The sequence below is a fragment of the Mya arenaria genome, chromosome 14, assembly GCF_026914265.1.
Source record: "Mya arenaria isolate MELC-2E11 chromosome 14, ASM2691426v1".
NCBI classification, from domain to species: Eukaryota; Metazoa; Mollusca; class Bivalvia; order Myida; family Myidae; genus Mya; species Mya arenaria.
In genome coordinates, this window is record NC_069135.1 from 19,049,294 (window position 1) to 19,075,985 (window position 26,692).

The following is a 26,692-nucleotide window of genomic DNA, read 5'->3' on the forward strand; positions in this document are numbered from 1 at the left end:
TCTAAGATGAAATTCGGCGTCGGTGTGCCATCATGTGTACATAAAAGCCGATACTTTCACCTTCTGGGCAGTCCTTTAATCGGACGCACTGCTAATATGATGGCATTGGGAGCGCAATGATCGCCATGTCGGCTTCGTACGATCGATGTAAGGGCGCAGTAAAAACTCCTTGTAAGCGCCGTATAAGGGCGATAGAGACGCAGTCAATCCAGGGAACGCCGTACGATCGCCGTACAAGCGCCTCCGATAACCATCGCGTTTGCTCTGCGACCTTTGTGCGCACCCGTGGCGTCCTATGGCGTTGTAGGAGACCTAACTGCACTGCTACGGCGACATCACGGAGATCTTATCAGAACGCCGAGCGTCAGCGTTTGTTTTGGCCATGCTCAAAGTGCGCGCCGTCCCTCAGCGTTCTATGCGATCCCACCGCGTTTACTGGCGGTGCTACTGCGTTAACGCGCCGATATTTTCGATTCCATTGCGCGCAGGTTGGCGTTCTGAATTTTTCTTGGACGCCGTGGGAACGCGGTCCTAGTGTGACAGGGGTTTTATTACTACGGAACTTCGTTAAGGTTTAAATACTCTCTTAATTTGCAATAGCTTCGTTCATATTATAACAGAAATAAACAAACCATATTTATTTTTTATCTTCCATTTTGTACATTGCCATCTTTCTTTCGTCAATATCCTGCGCGATGATAGGACTCTCTTCGGTTAAATCTTTCACCTAGCAGGCTCTTAAGGTTATCATATCTTGGAGCTTGGTCGATGAAGAGTACTAGTTATCATCCAAGTAGGCTACATGGTTTTCAATGACATTGCAGATTTTTAACCTGTAATGTATACCTGGTGTATTTTTTCGATAATCAACTATTCAGACCTCATGTTACTTGTTCATACTTGCAACATTTCATTGCTAGGTAACAACTAGCACATACTGTTATATTAATGTCTTTTCAACCAAATGGACACTTTTGAGATTTACAAAAGTAATAAAAGCAACAACAAAAACAAAGAGAATAAGATTAGTAAATTTATTTATGAAAGTAGACTGGTTAACATGATTTCCACGTGAAACAGGAAAGTTACAAGCTGTTTTAGAGCATAACAAATAAGTAATTAGAATAAAACTGGTAAGTATTCAAAGCAAAACATTCCAAATCAAACAGAGTTGTCCATATATATTTATCTCATGAGAAAGAAACTGAAGGACAATGTGTTGTTTATGTGACATAAAAATATCAGGAATACAGCTTAGGATTTACTTTAAATGGATTATGTAAAATCACCATACATGTAGATTTGATTGAATGTGTGAAAAAGATATAAAACTTATTGACCACAAATATCCCTGTAAAAGGTCCACGTTGTCTGGTTGTCGGTCAACATGGCTTGAATTTATGTTTAGATAATGATATTGCAATTTTCTTGAGCACAATGAGATGCATTTCTGGACCAGAGGTTGTATTCAACATTCAACTTGGGTGGTCATACAACATTGACTTCATTCACTGTAAAGACCTGTTATTGAAATCATGCGATCCCATTAGCTAAACCATTTCTAGAATCACCCACGACCACTATTGAATACTTACCCAGGAATAGTAAACACAAAGAGCCAGTATGACATATCAAAAAAGTCTCGACTATTATAGAACAAGCAAAAATAAGCATATATATATAAATATCCTTTAATTGAACGCAATCAGGATTGCTTGTTAACATTTTTTTATTTAATCTTGTCGAGTTTTAGTTTAAAAACATTGCAAAAGAAATATATTAGTATGCAGAACAGATTTTTTTTTGTAATACTCTTGTGTACAACAATAACATAACACTTAAAGCGCAAAAGCCTCTGGAATGAAAATGTAACAAACCTAAATAATGTATAAGTCTAAAATTGGTGTAATGAACAAAATGATAAAACACATATAAATATGAGCTCTTATGTAGAAACTATTATAAATATTGTGTTATAGAAACTATCATAAATATGGTAAGTGTAATTATGAGCTTTGTTATATAGAATCTATCAAAGATATTGAAAATATACATACTTCAACAAATGTTAAACAAATTACAAAATAGTTGGTATAAAGATGGACATACATAACTATTGCTTTTCTAGCACACATGTTTTTTCAGACATAACTAAATAATATAACAATGGTGTTCACTACATCAAAACTTGCTCACTATTCTTGTTCATTTGCTGTGCACTCATTAATTATATTCTATTATCAAAGTGTAGAAATGACAAAAAGTATGAAAAGAATCAATTGCATGACATTTTACAAACACACACAACACTTTCAATGTATAAAACAACATCAGGCTAATATTTATTCAAATGTTATAAATATATATAAGTGCAGAATAAAAACTCATTTTTGGACCAACAAGTCCAAAATTTAATCTTATAGATATATATTTTTCTACTGTTTACTTTTCTTATAATCACATATCGTGCATATGCTAAATTATTCCATTTTTTGAAAACATAGATATTATTCTTAGCAAGTTATATGCGTAAGCTTACATGAGTTTGTCAAACAAACAATTTTTTAGTTATCAAAATGAAAAAGGGTGTAAAAAATACAGTTTGCACATAGGTAGTCCTCTTACTAACAAGCATACAACTAAATATCAGAACACCAAATACTTCAGTTAAACATTGTGTGAATGTCACCAATTAATTATTAAAATTATTCATTTACATGCAAAACCTAACAAATCTTGGTTCAACAAACAAGTTAGACTACAGGCCCCAATTTCTCGAATCTTCTTAAGTCATTTATAACAGGATTAAGCTAAGCTCCTTATTTTTGTTTTTCAATAATTTGCAAATTATTTGCTTTTTTAAGAGCTTATATACTTTAAAATGGAATTTCAAAATTCAATTTAATTATGTATTTTGGCTAATTGAAATAAGCAACTTAAGCCTGTTTAGCTGAAGAAGTTTCGAGAAATTGGGGCCTGGTATTAGCTTTCCAATAGATTTCATTACTGCTCAGAATTATTGAAACCAAAAAGCTATAGTACACTACATGCATTGACAAAATGGCCTCTATATGTAATATTATTTGAGGAATAAATATAGTTTGCATTCAATAAATCTTAAATTGAAATTGAATATCAACAACTGGCAATTTTGATGAGCTGGAAGACGAACCTTCTTCAAAATAGATTATATGATTAGGTATTGGACCTACAAATACACTTTGTAATGGTTTCATGAAACAATGTTATATGTTGATACCTTGTGCCCTCTAATTATATTGATATCCTTTGAAGGGGTACTGAATGCGCATTACTAAAATGACTAAAAATACCTTATAGATATTGGTAATGTTTTAGTTTTAGTTTTCCAACTGTAAAATCTGGCAAGGAACAACCTGTTTTGCAATATTTAAATGCCAAAACTCTAAGGGTGTTCATAACATTATATTTTATGCACAACTTATACATATTCTTCTCTCTCTTTTAAACATTTCAAATTGAAACCAAAATAATATGAGGCTCACCAGAAATCCCAAATAATGAATTCACATATTTGCGTACCCGATGCCTGATATGTTTTCATTTCCAAACAATCTTATTTCATTTTACCTCTAACAGCAAAGTGCTTGCTAATCAGAATCTAATTAGTTATTAGAACATTGAAAAATGACACGTGATGTGCATTGCATAATCTGTCTAGGGTTCGACAATAACTAAAACACATGACACAGGTATATCACTTTTCACCATATTTTACTCTATACATAAATAACAAAGGCAGTAACACAGGCATCTTCTGGTCATTTCCACAAACCACAACATAAAGTTTAGTTCAACAAAGTCAGACAGTGTTCTGTTGGATTTCCCTATCGAGAAGAAGTTGAATCTCGGCCTTCCTCCTAATTTCATCCAAGGTGTAGTCCTGTAGCAATTTCCCATTCTCGAACACCGTAACAAGCTGGTCCTGAAAGTAAACAATATACCCATTTTATAAAACTTTCTTACACCTGCCCAAATTTTCACTAAATAAATTAAGCGCAACAAGCTTAAATATCTCATTTCATCAGCTAAATTACCTACTTAAACAAGATTTTAGGAAATAAACAAGATATTTAAAACACTAATGTGCATCTTTTTTTCAAGGGGCATAACCTGACAAATATTAAAGTCAGAGTTATGGGTCTTGCTTTAAATGTGCATGTTGCCTCTAGCTGTTTAACAAACCTTACTTCAAGTTCATGATTTTTTCAGCTTTTTTAAATTTTAATTATGGCTAAGGTAAAAGTTTTTGCCATTCGGAGCTCCTCTGCCATTTTTATTGAAAACAGCCACAGATGTATTCCGGTATATCGGTACATCAGTTGAAGTAGTTCGTAATTTTTTTAATTATATTATTAATTAAATGTAGTGTTTTAGAGATGTTTTGATTGATTAAGATTCAAAAGAGTTAAGTCATAAAGTCTAACTGCTAAATTAAATTACTATACGATCTCCTTGCAGCGGACTTGAACGTACAACTTTTTGAGTGTCTAAACAGTTCAAATACATCCAAGATTGTTGTCGATAAAAATGGCTGAGGAGCTCAGAATGAGATTTGCAATACACTGCCACCCTCAATTACAAGGCTCTTAAAACAGGTTGACTTGCGAAAGAAGACAAGCTTAATCACTTTACCATTATTATCATAAATATGAAATACATTGATATTCTCTCTGAAATATGATGTCCGATCATTTCTAACCATGAAAAGAACTTGTTTTTTTAATATAAAAGTATCATAATACACATGACAGACAATGACAAGGGCACTGCAAACCAATGTCAATGCCACATTTTTGTGCCACAAGGTCATCATTTTTCCTCTTCACACAGCAATTATTTTTGTCTGTTTTGCAATATTTCCATGTATTAGCATTGATATTCAGCACCGATAATAAATTTTCTTTGAAAATGAAAATGTCTCCGAGTTATGACAAATTTTGTGCAATTCCTTCTCTGCACCACTATAAAGGCAATACTTCAAACATTTCCCCCCAAAACAGTGTTAGATGAGCTGTTATACATAGCTTAATTAATTACCTTCTTTGGATCGCCAGTACCCTCCTCTTTGGTAACAAAGCTTCCGTCCTCCAGCTCCAGGGTCAACCTCCCTTTCTTACTTTTTTTACCGAGATCTGTAATTGGCTCCTTATACACATTCACCTGTGAAACAAACATGTTGTGTTATATTATGTGACATGTTTTTATAGTATTCTGATTCAGACTCAAACTTTATTGATATGTTTACAAGGTTAACAATGACCACATTCTTTAACTCATTGATATAAAGCAAGGCAAATGTCTCGGGTACTGCTTCATTTTGTAAATAAAGGTTAAAAGAAGTGGCTTTGGTAAGACCTTCAAAAGCATTTTGCTTTAAAAAATTATTTTTATTTCATAGAGTTTCTGCCACATATAACTTTATATATATATGACTTTAACTGTTTTTTCTCTATTTCTAAAGCCTAGTCTGTACCATTAAACTTTTGTCTGAATTATCTAACAAATTAACATTAGTCTACAATACTGTAACAAACTACAAAACTGCCTCTACTACCTCTGCCCCATTACAAACTGCATAGCTGCATTTGTAAGCACATTTCTGTGTGTCCCTGTCTAGTCGCTGCAGTAGCGCCCCTCCACTGCCGAACGCAAGGTTGTCCGCGCTCCACTCATGTTTCTTCATATTCTCAAGAATGTCACCAAGGGTCTCGTAGCTGATCCCGTCCCCCTGTATCACCCGGATGTACGGGGGAAGCAGGTAGTAGCCTTTCTTATTCTTCTCCTTACCAAACTGCTTGCTAAGTATTTCTAACACCTGAAAAAAATACTCAAACATGAACTGATTTGGTCATCATATAAATTTATATATATATAATATATATAGATATATATATTATAAATATATATAGACACTAGAATGTGCTCACACAAAATTTTCACTCAATTTAAAAATGAGCAAATAACCTCATTATTTACATATCTGAAATTCCATAGTAGTAATAATCTATTTATTTGCTATCTATTTACTGGGGCAATAACACTCAATCTTTAAAAACATAAACAAGGGAGAGATCCCTTCGCATATTACCTTAACCACAACCTTTGGCGGGTCCCCAGAATCAGGCCTTATAACAACGCAACCGTCCTTCCTATTACAGACCAACTCGCGCAATTCCCCTCCCCAAACCTTCTCACACGCATCCCAGATGTTGTAACTGTCACTGACACATGCTACCATACCCCGCGGAAACTTTTCCAACATGTTTCTGAACGCTGCCGTCTCTCCCTTCTTACCCCATGTTGTGATTGTGCTACACAAAAGAAAGACTTACATTTTAGGAAACGTCTTTAATTCTGATGCAATAAAAGACTATATCAAAAGGTCACTTTCTGTTTACTTTTAAGATTTTCCTTTCAGGACAAGCCATTTATCATCATTAATTTTCCTTTTCTTACCTTCTATCTTAACAGGTATTAACAAGAGCTGTCACAGAGACAGCGCGCTCGACTATTCCGCCGCTTTTTGGTGTATGGATTGAAAAGTTTAAACAAACATGCATGGATCACTGTTAGATTAGATTTCAATGCAATACATGATGTGCTGAGATATTTACATAAATTGAATGGAAAATATTTGAGGTGGTATGCAAACTTTAACGTAAATTCTAAGTCGAAAAAGGGACATAAATCTGTTAAAATGCTTGATACAGTTACCTCCTCCTGTGTACTGGTTAGGGGCATGATGGTGAACAAGCGTGCAAAGTTTCAAAGCCAGATGACAATGGACTTTGAAAATATTTGCGGTGGTACGCAAACTTTAACGTAAATTCTAAGTAGAAAAAGGGGCATAATTTTGTCAAAATGCTTGATAGAGTTACCTCCTCCTGTTTACAGGTTGGGGGCATGATGGTGAACAAGTGTGCAAAGTTTCAAAGCCAGATGTCAATGGACTTTGAAAATATTTGAGGTGGTATGCAAACTTTAACGTAAATTCTAAGTAGAAAAAGGGGTATAATTTTGTCAAAATGCTTGATAGAATTACTTCCTCCGGTGTACAGGTTCGGGGCATGATGGTAAACAAGTGTGCAAAGTTTCAAAGCCATATGGCAATGAACTTTGAAAATATTTGAGGTGGTACAAAAACTCTTACAAAAACTTGAACATAAATGGTTACGCCGATGCCGACGCTCGGGTGACTAGGATAGCTCTCCTTATTCTTCGAATAGTCAAGCTTAAAACTGTGGTTTAAACTAAACATTGGGTAGACCAAGAAACATTATTAATGAACATTATGTCAAAGAAAAATAATTCTTAATTTCTTGTAGAAATCATTCTGAACACATTTCCTTTTTTTGGCACCTTTAACTTGCAAAATCATATTCTTATATACTGTCCAGTGATTCAAATACTGTAAAACAAGGTTGTTGGTGGTATTTTTTCATTCAAATGTTTTCAATATTGGTTGAACACTTGAAATGTGTTAAGCCTGGCAATTTCTTTTAGGTTAAATGCAAACGCACCTATGTTCTGCTGCTGGTATTGAGAAGCCAGCTATTGCACAGCCATAGTATTTCCTTGCAGTCATTATCGCTGCTATTGTGTCTGTGCCCTTAAAATTCACAAGATGAGAGCAACCTCCAATACCCGCTGACTGAAAACAGAAAAGTTTGAGCTTTTTTGTTGTTGTTTATTTTTATTCCAACATAATGTATTAAGGAAAGAACTACGGTACCTGTGAACCAGGTAACTTGAGGATGATAAAGAAACTATTCTGCATCTTCACTTCTCTCTGAGACAAAATATGACTGAACTAAAGCTATCACAGGAGTGATAAATACCCCTGATGATGGTACCTGGACACAGGAAAGGTTTAATGTGATGTTTGGGAATTAACATAAAAATACATTAACTTCAAAGAACTTCATACTATTTTTAATAAGAATGTTGCGCAAAAAGCAAACATGACAGATGAACCTATAGTCTGAAAGTGAATGCTCTAAGACCTGATTTTAAGATTTACCATTAACAGTGTGTGAAATTAACAGAAGCCAGATCGTCAGAGGCGACGAAAAAATAACCCGGGCTATGAAAAAATCCTGTAAGATAGCCTGATTGGCGATGAAATCATTGAGCTTAATCATTAATGACTAAAAATTTGTCCGGTAAATGTTTACCTCGACACTGTTCGCTGTTTTTCATCACATTTATAGATCAATATGCAACATTAACTGACATGATACATGTATATCAATAGATATTTACATTCTCACAGATTGACATTTCTGCCATTTTAGCCCCCTCTGCCCCCTACATCAACTACCTAACCCATTGGCAACACAGGTTGACAGAACTAGAATGCACGCATGATTCACCACAATCACACCCAGACCATGACAACACAAGTTAACAGTACCTAACCACCACCATACTTGCATCTTTAATTGAATAAGATAACAAACAGTTCATATCATTCCTTGTCTATGACCATATAAGGTACTCATAAAAATGCCCCAGGTTTTTTTCTGTAAACTAATTGGCTACGGAAATCTGGCTCAGGCTAATGAAATCTCAAGTCTGTAGCCCCATTGGCTTCCAGGGTACAAAGGTTAATTTCGCACACTGCCTGAACTTTATAATCCCTTACCCTTTATAAAGGTTATCAATATCTATCAGGGGCATGTAATTGTCATAGATACATATTTGACATTCGACATTTCAAGCATGTACAAATTAATGCATATTTTCTAAACTTGTTCTAAAAGTGAATTGTCCTATTTTCAGTGTCACAAAGGATTTTAAAATGTTACAAAAAATCTTTCAGGTGTTGGTTACCTCTACGGATGAAGATCCCCTGAAGCCGAAATCATGGAGCATGAAAGGCAGTTTGTCCATCGTGTCAGAGGTTTCATCGAGGTTCTTGGCTATAATCTCTTTCTGGTATCTGGAGTTTGTGGCCACTGTCATTGGGTACCAAACCTGTACCAACAGGGTCTGAAAGAGGAAACAGAATGTGTTGTTATGATGTAGTTAGGGTAAGCCAAAACAAAGAAGCAGAAGAAAGAGTATTGATGCAAAGCATCAAAGGCACCATGCATTAGTTTGTAAAGTTAACAAATTCATTGGAAATGAATAACTAATTATAAATACAGATTAACTTTTTTTAATACTCTTTTATCGGTTTCAATTAAACACCATGAGACGGCTCTCATCAAGTCATATAAGGTTGCAACAATACGCCAAAAAATGCATCGCGATAGCCTAGATCTTTATCACAAAAATTGCGATACCTTTTTTAAATATTCTTTTATGGGTTTCAATAACAAACACTAAGTGACAACTCTAGTCCGATCAAAGTGTATATTGCAATATGTATATATAATGAAAACTTCAAGTAATTGCAGACTCATGAACTTTTCATGCTACTATTGTTTATTTATTTATCTCTAAGCATATGTAAATATTTTGTATTACAGTTGCATGTTGTTTTTTTATATCAGTATTGTTTTTCATTCGTTGCAAACAGCAATACAATACCAAAGTTAATCAAGGTTACATAAAACTAATATTTACAGTAAAATAGGATTATGATGCACTATAGAAATACTACTTTCAGAAATACATACTTCATCCCTTTAAAATTGAAACAAATATTTCATTTCATTATCATGACTATGTTTAATAAAGAAAAAAAAACAGAGTAGATATTTAAATAGTCTTTGCTCTCATGATGTTTTGAAGTGCTAGCATTTTAAGGACAGTTTTGTAATCATTTTTATGAAATATCCCCCCCCCCCTTTTAAAGACCAGGCCTACCTCAAAGTAGTTAGTAAGCCAGTGGCATTTTGGATCGGTGTTTTCCACTGTAAAGAGGACATTCTTGTATGGTACAACTGTTCCCTCTGGTACGGCCTTGATCCTCAGAGGCAGGTGACCACCATGCTTCTGTAAACATAATCATACATAAAGTCAATATCAGTTGTCCAAGTTAAAACAAGCCCTTATATTAGGTTTACTAGTAAACTAGTAAAATGCTGGACAGGCTTGTTCAAAATCTGCACATTATGTGTAATAATATTTTATGCACCAGTCAATTGTAACCACGGCCCCCCAAGGTCCGGGAAATAGCGGGGACTTTGACTTTTGGTCCAGCCAAACCCATGCAAAATCCCCGCCAAGCGTGGACGAACTGCTGGTAAACCCCCCGCCAAATGCCCCCAAACCCTAGGGACTCTAAGTTAGGCCCATTCCCTACTATATTTGGCGCAAGACAAAACCACCACATTCACCCGGCACTGCGGGGCCACCTGGAAGGTAAAAACACGGCCCATTTCCCCGGCTATCCCCGAGCCTGGTGGTTCCGTGGTTACAATTGACTGGTGCATTATCTACTACAATGTGGTACCGGTTTAAAAGTTAACATAATATTGATAGTCATGCTGCAAAAAGATAAAAGTTTTAGGAATACTGGCTCCATAACATATCTTTTTTGCACTTCTTATCACGAAAATATTCATAATTGATCCATTAAAGCTGGACAAATTGTTTAAGATATGATTGTCTGACGTCATTTGATGAAACTAGAGTTTAAAGGTGCAATGATGGAGCACTTTTCCCAGTTCAATATCAAAATTTGATATCAAAGGTTTAGATGAAGGGTACATATAAAACAAAAGGTTAACATTTCCTAATGTTAAACTATCAGTAGTGGCTATTGATTGTCATTACCAATGATAAAGAGTAAATACCATTCAAACTTCCTAAATTCAAAGCTATAAAGTCAAATAAAAGCATACTTCAAAGTTATTTGGAGAGCTTGGTTTAGACAAAGGCTCCCTATATGTTATGTATTTGTTCAAATAAGGAACTAATGTTACATTACCAATAATAAATTCAATATTTGTCAAACTGCAACAGAATATCAAGAACCTGTACAAACATTATTAGGGCTATATACTGCTTCAGTCTAACTGCTTCGGTCTATAAAGAACCTGTACAAACATTATTAGGGTTATAAACTGCTACAGTAAATCAAGAACCTGTACAAACATTATTAGGGCTATAAACTGCTACAGTATATCAAGAACCTGTACAAACATTATTAGGGCTATAAACTGCTTCAGTCTAACTGCTTCGGTCTATAAAGAACCTGTACAAACATTATTAGGGTTATAAACTGCTACAGTAAATCAAGAACCTGTACAAACATTATTAGGGCTATAAACTGCTACAGTATATCAAGAACCTGTACAAACATTATTAGGGTTATAAACTGCTACAGTAAATCAAGAACCTGTACAAACATTATTAGGGCTATAAACTGCTACAGTATATCAAGAACCTGTACAAACATTATTAGGGTTATAAACTGCTACAGTAAATCAAGAACCTGTACAAACATTATTAGGGCTATTTACTGCTACAGTAAATCAAGAACCTGTACAAACATTATTAGGGCTATTTACTGCTACAGTAAATCAAGAACCTGTACAAACATTATTAGGGCTATTTACTGCTACAGTAAATCAAGAACCTGTACAAACATTATTAGGGCTATAAACTGCTACAGTATATCAAGAACCTGTACAAACATTATTAGGGCTATAAACTGCTACAGTATATCAAGAACCTGTACAAACATTATTAGGGCTATTTACTGCTACAGTAAATCAAGAACCTGTACAAACATTATTAGGGCTATAAACTGCTACAGTATATCAAGAACCTGTACAAACATTATTAGGGCTATTTACTGCTACAGAAAATCAAGAACATGTAGAAACATTATTAGGGATATTTACTGCTACAGAAAATCAAGAACCTGTACAAACATTATTAGGGCTATTTACTGCTACAGAAAATCAAGAACATGTAGAAACATTATTAGGGCTATTTACTGCTACAGTAAATCAAGAACATGTAGAAACATTATTAGGGCTATTTACTGCTACAGTAAATCAAGAACCTGTACAAACATTATTAGGGTTATAAACTGCTACAGTAAATCAAGAACCTGTACAAACATTATTAGGGCTATAAACTGCTACAGTATATCAAGAACCTGTACAAACATTATTGGGCTATTTACTGCTTCAGTCTAACTGCTTCAGTCTATAAAGAACCTGTACAAACATTATTAGGGTTATAAACTGCTACAGTAAATCAAGAACCTGTACAAACATTATTAGGGCTATAAACTGCTACAGTATATCAAGAACCTGTACAAACATTATTAGGGTTATAAACTGCTACAGTAAATCAAGAACCTGTACAAACATTATTAGGGCTATAAACTGCTACAGTAAATCAAGAACCTGTACAAACATTATTAGGGCTATAAACTGCTACAGTATATCAAGAACCTGTACAAACATTATTAGGGCTATTTACTGCTACAGAAAATCAAGAACCTGTACAAACATTATTAGGGCTATTTACTGCTACAGTAAATCAAGAACCTGTACAAACATTATTAGGGCTATTTACTGCTACAGTATATCAAGAACCTGTACAAACATTATTAGGGCTATTTACTGCTACAGTAAATCAAGAACCTGTACAAACATTATTAGGGTTATAAACTGCTACAGTAAATCAAGAACCTGTACAAACATTATTAGGGCTATAAACTGCTACAGTATATCAAGAACCTGTACAAACATTATTAGGGCTATTTACTGCTACAGTAAATCAAGAACCTGTACAAACATTATTAGGGCTATTTACTGCTACAGTAAATCAAGAACCTGTACAAACATTATTAGGGCTATTTACTGCTACAGAAAATAAAGAACCTGTACAAACATTATTAGGGCTATTTACTGCTACAGAATATCAAGAACCTGTACAAACATTATTAGGGCTATAAACTGCTACAGTATATCAAGAACATGTAGAAACATTATTAGGGCTATTTACTGCTACAGAATATCAAGAACCTGTACAAACATTATTAGGGTTATAAACTGCTACAGTAAATCAAGAACCTGTACAAACATTATTAGGGCTATAAACTGCTACAGTATATCAAGAACCTGTACAAACATTATTAGGGCTATAAACTGCTACAGTAAATCAAGAACCTGTACAAACATTATTAGGGCTATAAACTGCTACAGTATATCAAGAACATGTAGAAACATTATTAGGGCTATTTACTGCTACAGTAAATCAAGAACCTGTACAAACATTATTAGGGCTATTTACTGCTACAGTAAATCAAGAACCTGTACAAACATTATTAGGGCTATAAACTGCTACAGTATATCAAGAACATGTAGAAACATTATTAGGGCTATTTACTGCTACAGAATATCAAGAACATGTACAAACATTATTAGGGATATTTACTGCTACAGAAAATCAAGAACCTGTACAAACATTATTAGGGCTATTTACTGCTACAGAATATCAAGAACCTGTACAAACATTATTAGGGATATTTACTGCTACAGAATATCAAGAACCTGTACAAACATTATTAGGGCTATAAACTGCTACAGAATATCAAGAACCTGTACAAACATTATTAGGGCTATTTACTGCTACAGAATATCAAGAACATGTACAAACATTATTAGGGCTATAAACTGCTACAGTATATCAAGAACCTGTACAAACATTATTAGGGCTATTTACTGCTACAGTAAATCAAGAACCTGTACAAACATTATTAGGGCTATTTACTGCTACAGAATATCAAGAACCTGTACAAACATTATTAGGGCTATAAACTGCTACAGTATATCAAGAACCTGTACAAACATTATTAGGGCTATAAACTGCTACAGTATATCAAGAACCTGTACAAACATTATTAGGGCTATTTACTGCTACAGAATATCAAGAACCTGTACAAACATTATTAGGGCTATAAACTGCTACAGTATATCAAGAACCTGTACAAACATTATTAGGGCTATTTACTGCTACAGAATATCAAGAACCTGTACAAGGAAATACAGGAGTCAAAAAGTGCTAAGGATGGAATCTTAGCTTCTTAGTTAATGCAAAAAATGCATTTTGCATTTGTTTCTGTTTGTCTTTATGTAATGTATGCATATGCTGATAACAAATTATGTTTAAATTAACTGAGAAGTACAGGACTAAAAAACTATGGATTGCATCTAAGCCTCTGATTTAATGCAAAAATTGCATGTTACCTTGTAAAAAGTCCCTAGATCGTGTAAGTGCATACAATTTTGATCTCTGAAAGGGCAATAAGTATTTAAATGTAAAACATGATTGTCTATTCTTCAGATTTATAAACAATCTATTACACATGCATCTGTACTTTGCACATAGCAATAATGAAGCAGTTTCACAATCTTCATGACTTTAATTATCGCTATTCTTTTAACAGTAGCTTGAAACTGCAAGAAATGGAGGGAAAATACAGCCAATTGCACTGTCTCCAATCAATAGCCAATCAATACCTCACATCCATATACACTTAAAACTACTCCAAGTTATTGCAGAAATGGCCACCTTGTAAAACCATAGTGACATGCACAACTCCAGTTACCTTCGATTTCAATACTTTCTGGCTCACAGTTGCAGGTTGCAGCTGCTGCACATCAATATATACATGTATGGTAAAACCTTAGTAACATGCACAACTCCAGTTTCACAATGATTATTCCTTCGTTTTTCCTCCGTATTTTCTTGCTAACATTTGCACATTGCATGTGCACATCAATCAAATATCTTGTCAACTTGGTTTGAGTGTAACAAATAAGTATTTATAACACAAAGTTACATCAAATACTCTTTCTTGAATTAAATTGCATTTAGCAAAAGAAACAAAGTACAAAAACTTAAAAATGAAAATGAAAAGTTATGGGGTATTAATTCTTCATAAATCATACAGATTTGCAACATATTGTGGCTAATTAATAATCGTATATATTCATTTTATATTGCATTTCAATGACAGCGCTATTTGGTCAAGTGAACATCTATTTTGGCCCGATATCTTATAACAAAACAAATGAAAATTGTCTTGTTCATCATACAAGTAGTCATTTACTGTTTTTCTTTATGAAAAATTAGTTCAATTAATTTTACATGTGGGTGGTTTTCAAAATAATGAGGCAAAAGTGTGACATAGGGGTTGAAAATTCAAACCCAGTTTTCATGATTGTCACCTATTTTACATGAAAGTAAATACTTCAAATTACACAGAAACAACTTTGGGAAAGTATCAGGAAATACAAATAAAAAAATATTTTGACCTTAAATCCAAATATTGCAAACATTTCTTACAATATGGTTGATTTATAAGTGTCTTATGACAAGAACCTTGCATAAATCATATGCTTTTTCTGAATTATATAATCAGTAATTGGTACCTGTGTGTAGACATGTGCATAATAACCCAGTTGTTTAAGAAAAATAAAAAAATAAACACATTTTGTCTAAATTTGAAACCAAAAATAAATTGTTACCTCACAAAGTTTTTGCAGTAATTACAACAAGAATCAAATAAGGGAAAAATCTACATTAACCTCACCTTATGCATCTTTATAGACCACATACCAAATAACAAGAATGTATTGTAACTTATAATTGCCAAATTTTTCATTTCAAAATTGAACTATTTTTCGGTGCACAGGGGGACACATATTGAAGGCCAATATAATACGCATTATTTTTCACTTTCATGTTAATAAAATAATGATTTGTGATCAACTTAAGACATTTCTGTGTATATGAGAGTGTATTCCTCAATTTTTTTTCAGTATCACATTTTTCACAACAATTTCCTCAAAATTCAAAACGGTGTAATGACGCAAATGGAAAATAGTGGCTAAGAGAACAACTTACAGCAAACAATCACATATATAACATTTATTACTTCATATTGAGTCTAAAAATAAGAAAATATCATCAATGGTAATATAGTACTATAGTACTAGAATTCAAACTTTGTTACATAATGGAAAGGGTGCACAGGGGACAAATCATAATGCAAGTAATATTTTTTAATTATGTAATTATTTTTGTAACTTAACTTTTCCTGGTATATATTTTTACAATAAGAGGAACTGTACTTTCAGTTCAGCTTGAAACAATGCTGTAAATGTTTGAAAGGTTATATTAGAGCCTACAAAACTAAATTTCTAAACAATGGAATAAAATATGTCCACAGAGTGGAATAAAGATTTTGGTCTCAATGCACCAGTGATCCCATTAAACACTTACGTGAACATGTCCAAATCTAATTCACATGTCTAAATTTAAAAGATGCCTCTTTGCCTTTGGCATCCTACTCAATAGAATAGTATCTTTTTTATTAGGCATTATTCAAGAATTAAATTCAAGAAAATTCTCAACTTTTGGTTTCCACAAGGATTTAAATTCACCTGGCTTTGACATGGTTTTACTTTGGTCCATTTTTAGGCGCTCAAATTGTCAAAGACTTTTCTTGCAACTCCACATATTCTTAGCATTGCTTGTGTATACTAGCTGCCTTTTTATTATTTTCCTGATTAAGTTGGTTTGCCTACTTTTCTTACGACTATGACTGACAGACATCACCAATTGTGTAATTTTCTACAACATGACTTATTTTAAGACCTTCACTTTGGTGTGGCATTCTTTACCAGACGGTTAATTGTGGAGGCCCATATGCCATGGAATCCCTCCGAAGGGGTTGTTTTGCATGTTGTGCTTTTTCTGAACTGATGCTGCTTCAACTGTGTGTACAGTCAAACCTGGTTGAACGGTCACCTGCTTTAAATGGCCACCTGCCTTAACGGGCCACTCCAAATTCCCCCCATATGTTTTTATTACATATTGCATCACACGATTTACTCATCGAGAAATCATGTTTATTTCACGTCGGCGAATGTTTTAATCAGAATTGACACAATTAATGACACAATTAATAAGATAATTAAATAATTACAAAGTTAATTATTAAATACCGACAAAAACACCGGTTATTATGAATTCACAGTTTGCATTGTTATTCGAAGGCGTGAAACTAGTTACAATTTTTATTCACTTCAATATTATTTTTCGAAGTGCACAGATTTAAATTTCTATGAACGGATATTTACAATGCAATGTTCTTGATATTTTTTTTAACTTTGATTATGGCTGAAAATAAGACTAATCGAAAGTGTTTGACTCTAAAAGAACATGTCGAGTGTATAAAGTTATTAGAAACGGCCGTAGTGCAAGAAGTGTTGCCAAGAATTATAACTGTGGAAGGACTCATATTAATTTCTTACTTTTCTTAATTGTGGAGGAATATGAAAGCAATAGAAATCCAAACGCAAAAAGACAGAGGAAAATGACAGGAAATGAGGAACTGAATTAACAAAAATGTGTATGTACATGTAGTTGTGTAAATGGGTAGACTGAGATGTGGTGTGTTTTGTTTATGCTATGCATCAACATTTATCTAATGTACGGACTTTCTTAAAAAGTTAACTAAAAAATGTGAATGTACATGTAGTTGTGTAAATGTGTTGACTGATATGTGATGTGTTCTGTTTATGCCTAGTATCAACATTTATCTAATGTATTTTATTTATAAATTTAAAATAAAGTTATTTTATCTATACAAATGTATTTGTTTTCAAACCTCATCAATAATATTGATACAGAGGTAACTGATTGTGGTGTGAGGTGGTGGTTAACAAACATACTCCATCTCCGAATAAAGCTAAAGAGGCGGAAATGTCAAACCTGGATTAAGTGGCCACCTGTCTTAACCAGCCACTTTGATCATTTCCCAAGGGTGGCCACTTAATACAGGTTTGACTGTATTCATACCTTCTCATTTTAACCTTTCTCCTTTTATTCTGTCTGTCATTTTCTGGACTTTTGTTGTTTCCTCATTTCGCTTCATTTTATTTCTTCTCTGCCCCTGCTTCTTTAGTTTCTCCTTTTCTTTTATTTGTAAATCATATATAGGATCTATTTGTCCTCTTGCTTAGCGTTTGAGCAATACCTGGCTGCTCTTTTTCTCAGTATCTCGATCTCTGTCATACATTTTCTGCAACTTTTGATCTTTCTTAAGTCATTCTCTGCGCTTCCTAGACTTCCTTGTGTTAATGTTTTCAACAGTCTTTTCTTCATTTGTTTTCATATTTTATATGTGATCTCTTTGGAAAACTTTTAAAGGGAGCTTAACTACAAGCTTTTCCACTAGAGTACTTATTTCCTGTACAAAATTATAATCTGGTATATTTGCTATCCATATGAAAAACAAATTCCCCTGTGCACTGAATTAAAGCATATAATACCTTGAACATATAAAAGTATTACATGAATAATTTCAATTTGATTTGATGTTTTTTAATTGTCATGATAAAATCAAAATAGAATATTTAAACAAAATATGTTATCTTATGTGCCTCAATACTGAAACTGTATATAAATTAATTTCATAAACCTTTAAAAGTAAACATTTAATGGCTTTATAATTAAATAATAAAAAAAGTATTTATAACACACTTACCATCAAGTTGCTAAACTATCAAGTGATGCCTAAATATAACATACACATTTCTCAGAATAGCACCATATTTGTTAGTTTATGACATTTTATTGAAATCTGCTAAAACAGGGTGCACAGGGGACATTGCTTTAAACCATGCAGATGCTTCAAATCTCTGTATGTAAGAGGCTGAAAACTGTTTTTGCATCTGTTGTAACTTTCTTTTCTGGGAAATACAGCAGAATATCATTTTATTGAAGAAATTATAGAAATCTGACAACTAACAACCGAAAAGGTCCACAGGGGACATTTTGGGGTAATAAGTCATGCATCTGAGTTACGGACAAAATAATGTATGAAATAGTAAAATATGTTATTTATATAAAGCTGGCACTGGTTAAAGTTATTAAAATAACATAGTAATTTAATATAAATAGTGCTTAAATGGAATGGTAGTGTTCTCAATGTGAATCGATTATTCTATCTTATTTTTTAAATGAATGGGGGTCCGTCATATGACATTAAAATTTGGTTAAGATAATACATATTTTTTTATTTGAAGTATGTTTTTTAAATTGAGAAAGGGTTAAGTTACATGAAAAACAATAAAAAAAAATACTTAATCATTCAGTTTCAAAAAATAAAACACATTTGCATAAAGGTCTTCATGTAAAATGTCACACTTTTTTGGGTGCACAGGGGACAAATTTAGCAACATATTCTTACATAACTTTTTTGCTGATTGAGCCATCCATTTGAAACTCAACAATTTTCTTAACAAGATTGATTGGCCCATAATGTGCCTGCTAACACTTTCCAAAAGTGAAAGGAATAAAAGTTAGGAGAGATAAAAGAAAAAGCCTCATTATTTTGAAAACCACCCATGTGCAATTACACAAACTATGGCTGTCATGCATGATCAAAGCCCTTGGAACATTTTCTTGTAACGACAACAAAACCACTGTGCTACGAAGGCTTAACGGTTGGAATATTTCAGCTATATATCTAACTTGGTAATATCACGTGACAACATCGACTATCCAGTCGCCCATAAGGAATAAATTTTTCTAGGTAAACATACCTAGTAATCTTTTTTAATGGAAAAATACCAAAAAACAGCGAAAAATAAATTAACTGTAAACTATGTGGTACTTCAGTTAATAAGTTTCAATGCATTGTACTCATCGATACCAAGTTTATGTCAGTTTTCGCTATTTCATCATACCCAGTACAGCCCCTTTAAACCTCTCCATCAAGGCAGACTATGCTGCAGCAACACAACTGTGGTCATCAAAGTGGACACCTTTAAGATTTGATGTTCGGCATACTCTTCATCAAAGGTGTCCAGATGGATAATCAAGGGTGTACAACAGCAATTCTGAATGATGGTGATGGTTTGGAGGATAAAGACAGTCTTAAACTGTAAATAAACAATATCTAAAGGCAGTATCAATCCTTTGAATGATTTCAAACATATCCCAGCACCACTTTTTAAGAAAAATATAGGAAAAAAAATCCAAAATCTAGGAAAATATAGGAAATATAGGTGGTTTTGAAAAATATAGGAAATTTCTCAAAAATATAGGAAAATATAGGAATATAGGAATTGGTTGACAGCCTGTTATCATTGTCTTTGCGCCCCAGGCTGTTGCTAGACTTGATGTTTGATTTTCATGAAGACCTCAAAATAAACCTTTTACATAGTGTAGAAACCTTTAACTGTTTTTATTTAGACAGCACAAGAAATTTGTTATACATTGTGTATCTTATTTCATCCCTCTTTGTAAGTAGCTTACGGTGAAAATCTATATGTTTTGATTGACAACATCAATATCGATCCAACTATTTATGGAAGGTTAATATTGGTTGTACCGGGTATTAATTCTTTTTCATTAACTTGCCACTGGTATATTACTTTAAGCCCAATATAGAATACATGGTAGTCTGATAATAATTATTATGCTCGCTAATGATCACATTCAATGGCACATCTCTCAGTATTCAATCAGTCTAAAATCAGTTTGCGCTTGAACAGACAAAACATGTTGTTACATAAAGCATTTATATGTTCAAGAACTGCGTTTCAACTGGAAGCTTTAATTAAATTCTTAGACTTGAATATATAATTCATTAATCATTCAGCTTGCTACAGTCATACATATTATATAAAATTATATTATTTAATGAATACAAATCTTGAAAGGCAGCATCTAACACTTGAGCTCAGACAAATTCATTCAAGTGTAGTTTAAACAAAAATGTCCTGTTTTCTAAGTAACTTATATTGTTGATGTCCTTATACATGTAGCTGCACTTTCTTTCATGTATTACCATTTCTGTAAAACAGTGAACTGTACAGTCATAGAAATTATACTTTTTTAAATGAACAAACCCGAATTCTTATACTATTGCTTGACATCAAATTTTTGTACAAGCCCTGCTATATAAAATTCAGAGTTTGAGCAAGCCCGGAAGACTGTATAAGCACTTAAGTCTATAAGGACAATGGTGTCATCTTATCAAGGAGCATATGTCAAAATATTGAAAGATCATGAATTTCAATTAAAGACAAAGTGGGCGTCACAAAAGGAATTGAATTTTTTACAAGCAAAATCAAATCAACTTAACATCAACTGATCAATTAAGTGATAAGTTTCGAAATGTTACAACCAATCAGAAATTTTGCTTCCATAAAAAAATTCTGATCAAATGTGTCTGCCCCAATCGGATCGCCATGGGATTCTGATTTACCCATTTTACTTATAATGAAATCAACCGCCATATTTTCATTAAGTCATTAATTGGTTAAATTTCATTATTATAAAAAGGCAACATATTCAATAGGCAGCGGGATAAAGTCCAGCTTATGCAGATTTAATGTTTTAGTAAAGCAAAAAAGACAAAATGGCCACAGTAATAAAATGGCTGTTTTGGCCTTAAACAACTGCCTTTAAAAATAACCACAACCCGACTGATTATTTTATCCTCTCAGGTGGCCATATTAATTTTACGATACAGATTAATGGGTAGGGGAATAGTACAAAAACTATATTTATCTACCAACCCTGATCCTTAAACAAGTGGCATGGGTTAGGCCAAATAACTCTCTTTTATTGTGGCCAAATTTTTACATAATCTACACCAGGACTCATCAAAATGCAGCAATGATTCATAGATCTACATTGATATTTCAAATTTTCCTTTGCCTTTCTTATTTACTCCCTCCTCTACATTTACCGAAAGTAGCCTAAATAAACCAACACAATACCAGATGAGTACCGGTACATAATTTACTCTAGCCTAATGTAAAGCTGTCATTTTCAAAGAGATCATTACAAAAAGCAATTCCTTGTAAAATTGCTTAAGCTTGTTAAATTTTGTGACTTACTTCTTTTCACGACTAGGTTTAAGATCAATGATAGAAATATTTGGTTATTATACTGATAAATGGGCCATCCCTTAATTTTGGTATGAAGATATATAAAAAACATGTTTCCTTTAAAAAAGACTTCAATAGGTATAAGCTTACATACATAAGAAAGCTCATCTGAATGTATTTTGAAAGTGTATGGAATGTCAACATTTGCAAATATCAAATATACTCTATTTTTGTAAACATGGCAAGACATTCAATGGTTCTTTTAATGGGTGCCTTAAATTGTTATAATACTTTTATGAAGAAAGTATTTGACATCATTGGATAATGGTGATAAGGTAATCTTCTGCTAACAGCTTTAAAGGTTTTAAAATACATATTTAATCACACACTTAAAAACTGCCATTTTAAGCCATTCGATTTTTGGGGAAAAGGAGTCCGCAATTTTCATGAAATTTCATTTTTCACTGACTAATTTTCAAAATTCCATGACAAATCACTGACCATCAAAACAAATATTCATATTTCCCTTTTGGCACTGATCTAGAAAAATATATATTCTAATTGCAGGTAGATGGCAACTTTGCTTGGGTGACCATGCATTAGGTTGGTGCCATTTAAATAGGTTTAAACATGTAAAGAAAGAATAATTATGTAAAATTATGTAAGATCTATACTGAAGATAAGATTACAAGCAAGCTTTTCTGACCTTGAAAAATTGCAAAACAGATCATTTCAGGCTGGATTCAGTTGAAGTAAGAACAAAATTACTAGCTCCAATTACTTTATCTGCAATGTACTTTTAATCATTTCTTTTACATAATAGAAATCAGAAAACAATACCCTTTTAAAGTGACACTCTTATTCAAAATCAATACTAAATAATGCAATTATGGAAAATATAACGATAACAAGATTGTGAACGTGTATTTAATAGGTGACAACGCAAAAATATTAAATGATGGGTGAATGCTAAAAGATTTAATGTGATCTACTTTATTCTCACAAGGTCCTTTCTTTTAAATTTAACTCGGTATCCTTCATAAGAACCATTGTTTTTGGCATTTATTCATCCTTTAAATTTGGTATATCAAAACAATTATATTAATTGTGGTTAATCTTATTTAGGAGAAAGAGTGCATCTTTAAATAATACATCACAAGTATATGGAGTTACAGAACAACCAGTGGCTGCAACTATCAAAAGTTTTGAAGTAGATACTCTGATAGTGAAGAAGTTTGGACTTGTTCATCAGAAAGTTCTGATGACTACTGGCATTAAATATGAACATGATGATTAAAGAAACTTAATGCAAACATCATAGATATATAGCTTAGGCTGCTTATTTGTTCGTCAAATCAAATTAAAAGAAGAAAGACAGAAGATGTTTTAATAATACCAATCCAGCCTGCACAATGTACCATGCCATTCTATTTTAAGTCAAAAGAAACTATTGTGTCACATTTCTGGCTCACACCATATTTACTATGACTAAGTGCTGCATGTTGACGTGACATAAGTAACATAGCTAAGAAGTTAGAACAATTCATCATAGTATTGATCATGAATAATGTAATTTCATCGGTGAGAGTTCAATTTTATGTGTTTTAAACACTTCCTCCTAAACAATATGAATTATAATTGTTTTCGTTTCTCATATCAAAGTGTTTTGATAGCCGAAGTTGGGTAATGTTCCTAATCCCAAAGGTATCTTTTTATCTCAATTGTTGAATAAAACTTCCTATCAGAAAATCTAAACAAATTGTAGTGAATTGATATTGTTAAGTTTTAGAAGCCCGCAAGTAAATCGTTAAGAAGAGTACTTTAGTATTTTGAACTCTGATTATTATGAAAAGCACAGCAAAAATTCCTAATTCCAAGAGTATGGGTTAGGCCTAAAAAAAAAAGTTATGTTTCCTGTTACCAGACCGACTGTCTTTAAAAGCCCCCCGACCATATTATTTTGCAAATAGGAATAAAATAATTGATGAAGACAATCCATTGCTTCAACAATCAGCTTAAAGAATCCAACCCCGCTGGATTCCCCACCCAAAATAAAAATAAAATCACAACCTACCTACTCTTAATTTTTGGAGCCCTTTATAGAGGAAACATAACTTTAATTTTTAATTTTAAGTTTTATTTATGATTGAAAAGGTCAATAAAATAAAAAAAATGTATACAAATTATAGTTTTAATATACCTCAAGAATATAGTTCCAGCCCTCTTCATTGAAGTGGTCATGCCCAAAGTGTGCCTCATACAGGTTTTTGGCCTCCTGAATCTTCTCTCTGTCAACAACTTTTCCACACAACCATCGCTTCAGAATGTACTGTAGCCCAAAAAACACTGTGGATGGAAACTTGCCACCCCTGCTTTCAAAGTAGGAATATACAGTGGTTGTGTTTGGAGGGTATTGAAGATGGTGAGTAACCTGAAACATAACACAATCAGTTTAGACAGAACAGTATTTTTATTTTAGATAACAAAAAGTCCTAATACTTTACTTTATTCAATATTTTAGCATTTTGTATAGTTCTAGTGATGTCAAAAATAGTTTAAGAAATGCAATGTACTGAAGGTTACTTTTAAAAGTTTATTGTTTTAAAAACATGGACAATCGGACATTACTTACGAAACCATAGCAACAGATTTTAATCATTTTTAGTTTTTAATGAAAGAAAATAAATATCACAAACTTTTCAAATGGCAAATTCTGAAACACCTAAAGTATTAAACAAAAATCACTTTAGATTGTGAAAACCCTTCAATGTAAAATAAAAATCATTGGAAGAAGTTGTTTTTTACCCCAGTGCATCATAGCTGCTTAGTACTGTGCAAACGTGACTTAAACTTATCTCAATCTTATTAAAAAATACATCATTTTTAAAATGCTGCATATCCTGGGCCAAACAAAATAAGAATGGGTTGTTTAGTCTAATATCCTTTTCTAAAGCAGGTAGGATAGGTATTTTTTTTTGTTTTGTTTTTTTATTATGCTTTATATAACAATGTTTCTGTCATTATTGTAGAAATGTGTTTACATAATCTTCTGTATAAAGCTTTGATGGGTTTTAACTACATATATGAAAAAACACAAAAAATATGTATTATTTTTTTACTAACTGATTATAAAAACTGGTCGCCCCTATTTTGTAGGCTGGGTTGGGTAACCCAAACCAAATGTATTTTTTAGGCCATACCTAATTTTTAAAATGATCAATGCTGTTAACCAAGCATTTTAATTGGCCTTCCTGGGAAGTAATAAATGTTGATTGATGAAAATCTCCAATTCATATATGCATATTTTTTCATTATGAAATCATTACTTCCCAGATCCCTCAGTTCATTTCCAGAAAATGTCTTCTACGTTTGTTTTCAGAAAATATGGTTCATTTTTGAGTATTGAATTATTTCAATTAAAAAACATATCAATATATTTTTCTGATAATAACAATAACAGTAATAAAACAATATTATAAATAAAATTAAAAAATCTCTGTTCTGACACATGTCTACTTCTGCCTTTTCAGTTTTACATGAAACAGACATACTTCTGTTGTTGTTATTGTTTGTCCTAGTGAAGTTACATGTCTCGTCAGCTTTAGGTTTACTTTGAATTTTAAATGTTTCTAAAACCAATGCTTGTTGATTTATAATACAATAAAAGTAAACAGACTTTAAATGAATTTTAACTGTATAAACGATTTTTGAAAAATGCGACAGTCATCATAAATGTCAACAAAATATCGCGAAAATGTATTACAATTACGCAATATCACGCTAATATTAATCAAAGACAAGACAACACAATTATGACCTATATTTTCTTTTTAATGATTTATATCAAATTATTCTTGCTCATGTCAACGATCATTCTATTATAATTACCTTATAAGAGTCGGTTACAAGCAATAAATTCTCTGTTCCGGCTGCTGGTAACGCCATTTTGTACGCCGTATGGCAGGTACTTGTGACGTCATAGCAACGACCAGGGAATATCTCAAAGTTTCGTACAGCAACGAACACATTGCAACATGTTCTGCTAAATTTGTTCAAAGTCAGTGATTAGTAACTTACTTGTAACTTACTTGTTTAAAACAAAAACCAAGCAGCAAATGCCAATTACCCATTTTTTTCTTATTCAAGCCTTAATTTTCAAATGCGCTACCACGCATTTTCAATAATTAGGTGCAATTAGTGTCGCCTCAATTTACCAGAGACGTTTTGTACCCTGTGTACAAACTTAACTGCCAAAATGCACTACGGCCCATGGTCTATTCAGACCACCTTTAAAAAAGTTTAAATATCTAGTCTATATTTAAAAATATCAGCTCAATGTTACAATTTTGACATGTTCGTTTCTGTCGCCAAACCACAATACTTAACATATACAGTATATATATATGTAACAGTTTTGTTTTGTTTTATCTATGGTACTACCAGTACACACATTTAACTCATTAATTGTACCAATGTAAAGCAGAAAACGTAACGCGTGGATTTGACCAAATTTATTCTATATCTGTTCACAACAAGACTGTTTTCATAAAAACAAATATTCAAATATTTAAAAAACATGTTCGTTACCGCTCATAGAAATAGCTACACGATACTTACCTATTATTAAAGCATTTTCATATAACTACTATCAAAGCTTAATATATTAAGCTTAACATGGTATTTGTTTTTAGTAAATGTATAATAGAAAATATAATAGAAAAACTTATCATGGTCGAACGACTTCAAAACGACATTTTCGTTACCTGCATTATTTATATTAAGAACACATACGCATGTTTTATAACATTATCAATGCAAAATAC

The 26,692-nt window shown here is 32.8% G+C and overlaps 1 protein-coding gene across 1 annotated transcript; it reads right to left on the reverse strand.

Annotated features, from left to right (window-relative positions):
* Nucleotides 1-1,020: 1,020 nt before the first annotated feature.
* Nucleotides 1,021-25,834, reverse strand: LOC128217742 (nicotinamide phosphoribosyltransferase-like). Its single transcript, XM_052925099.1, has 9 exons — nucleotides 25,758-25,834; nucleotides 24,070-24,300; nucleotides 9,856-9,984; nucleotides 8,875-9,033; nucleotides 7,563-7,693; nucleotides 6,131-6,353; nucleotides 5,597-5,857; nucleotides 5,080-5,202; nucleotides 1,021-3,964 (listed from the first exon to the last, which is right to left on the reverse strand). Exons 1-9 carry the CDS (start codon nucleotides 25,812-25,814, stop codon nucleotides 3,842-3,844), a joined length of 1,437 nt encoding a protein of 478 aa, XP_052781059.1. The 5' UTR covers nucleotides 25,815-25,834; the 3' UTR covers nucleotides 1,021-3,841.
* Nucleotides 25,835-26,692: the final 858 nt, after the last annotated feature.

Bases quoted from the DNA above. Each gene is read 5' to 3' on its own strand.
- LOC128217742 (XM_052925099.1), bottom strand. From the start codon at position 25,814: ATGGCGTTACCAGCAGCCGGAACAGAGAATTTATTGCTTGTAACCGAC. The intron at 7,694-8,874 runs GTAACCAACACC...TTCTGTTTTCAG, and splicing joins GGGGATCTTCATCCGTAGAG to TCAGCGGGTATTGGAGGTTG. The intron at 3,965-5,079 runs GTAATTAATTAA...GTTTACTTTCAG, and splicing joins GTACTGGCGATCCAAAGAAG to GACCAGCTTGTTACGGTGTT.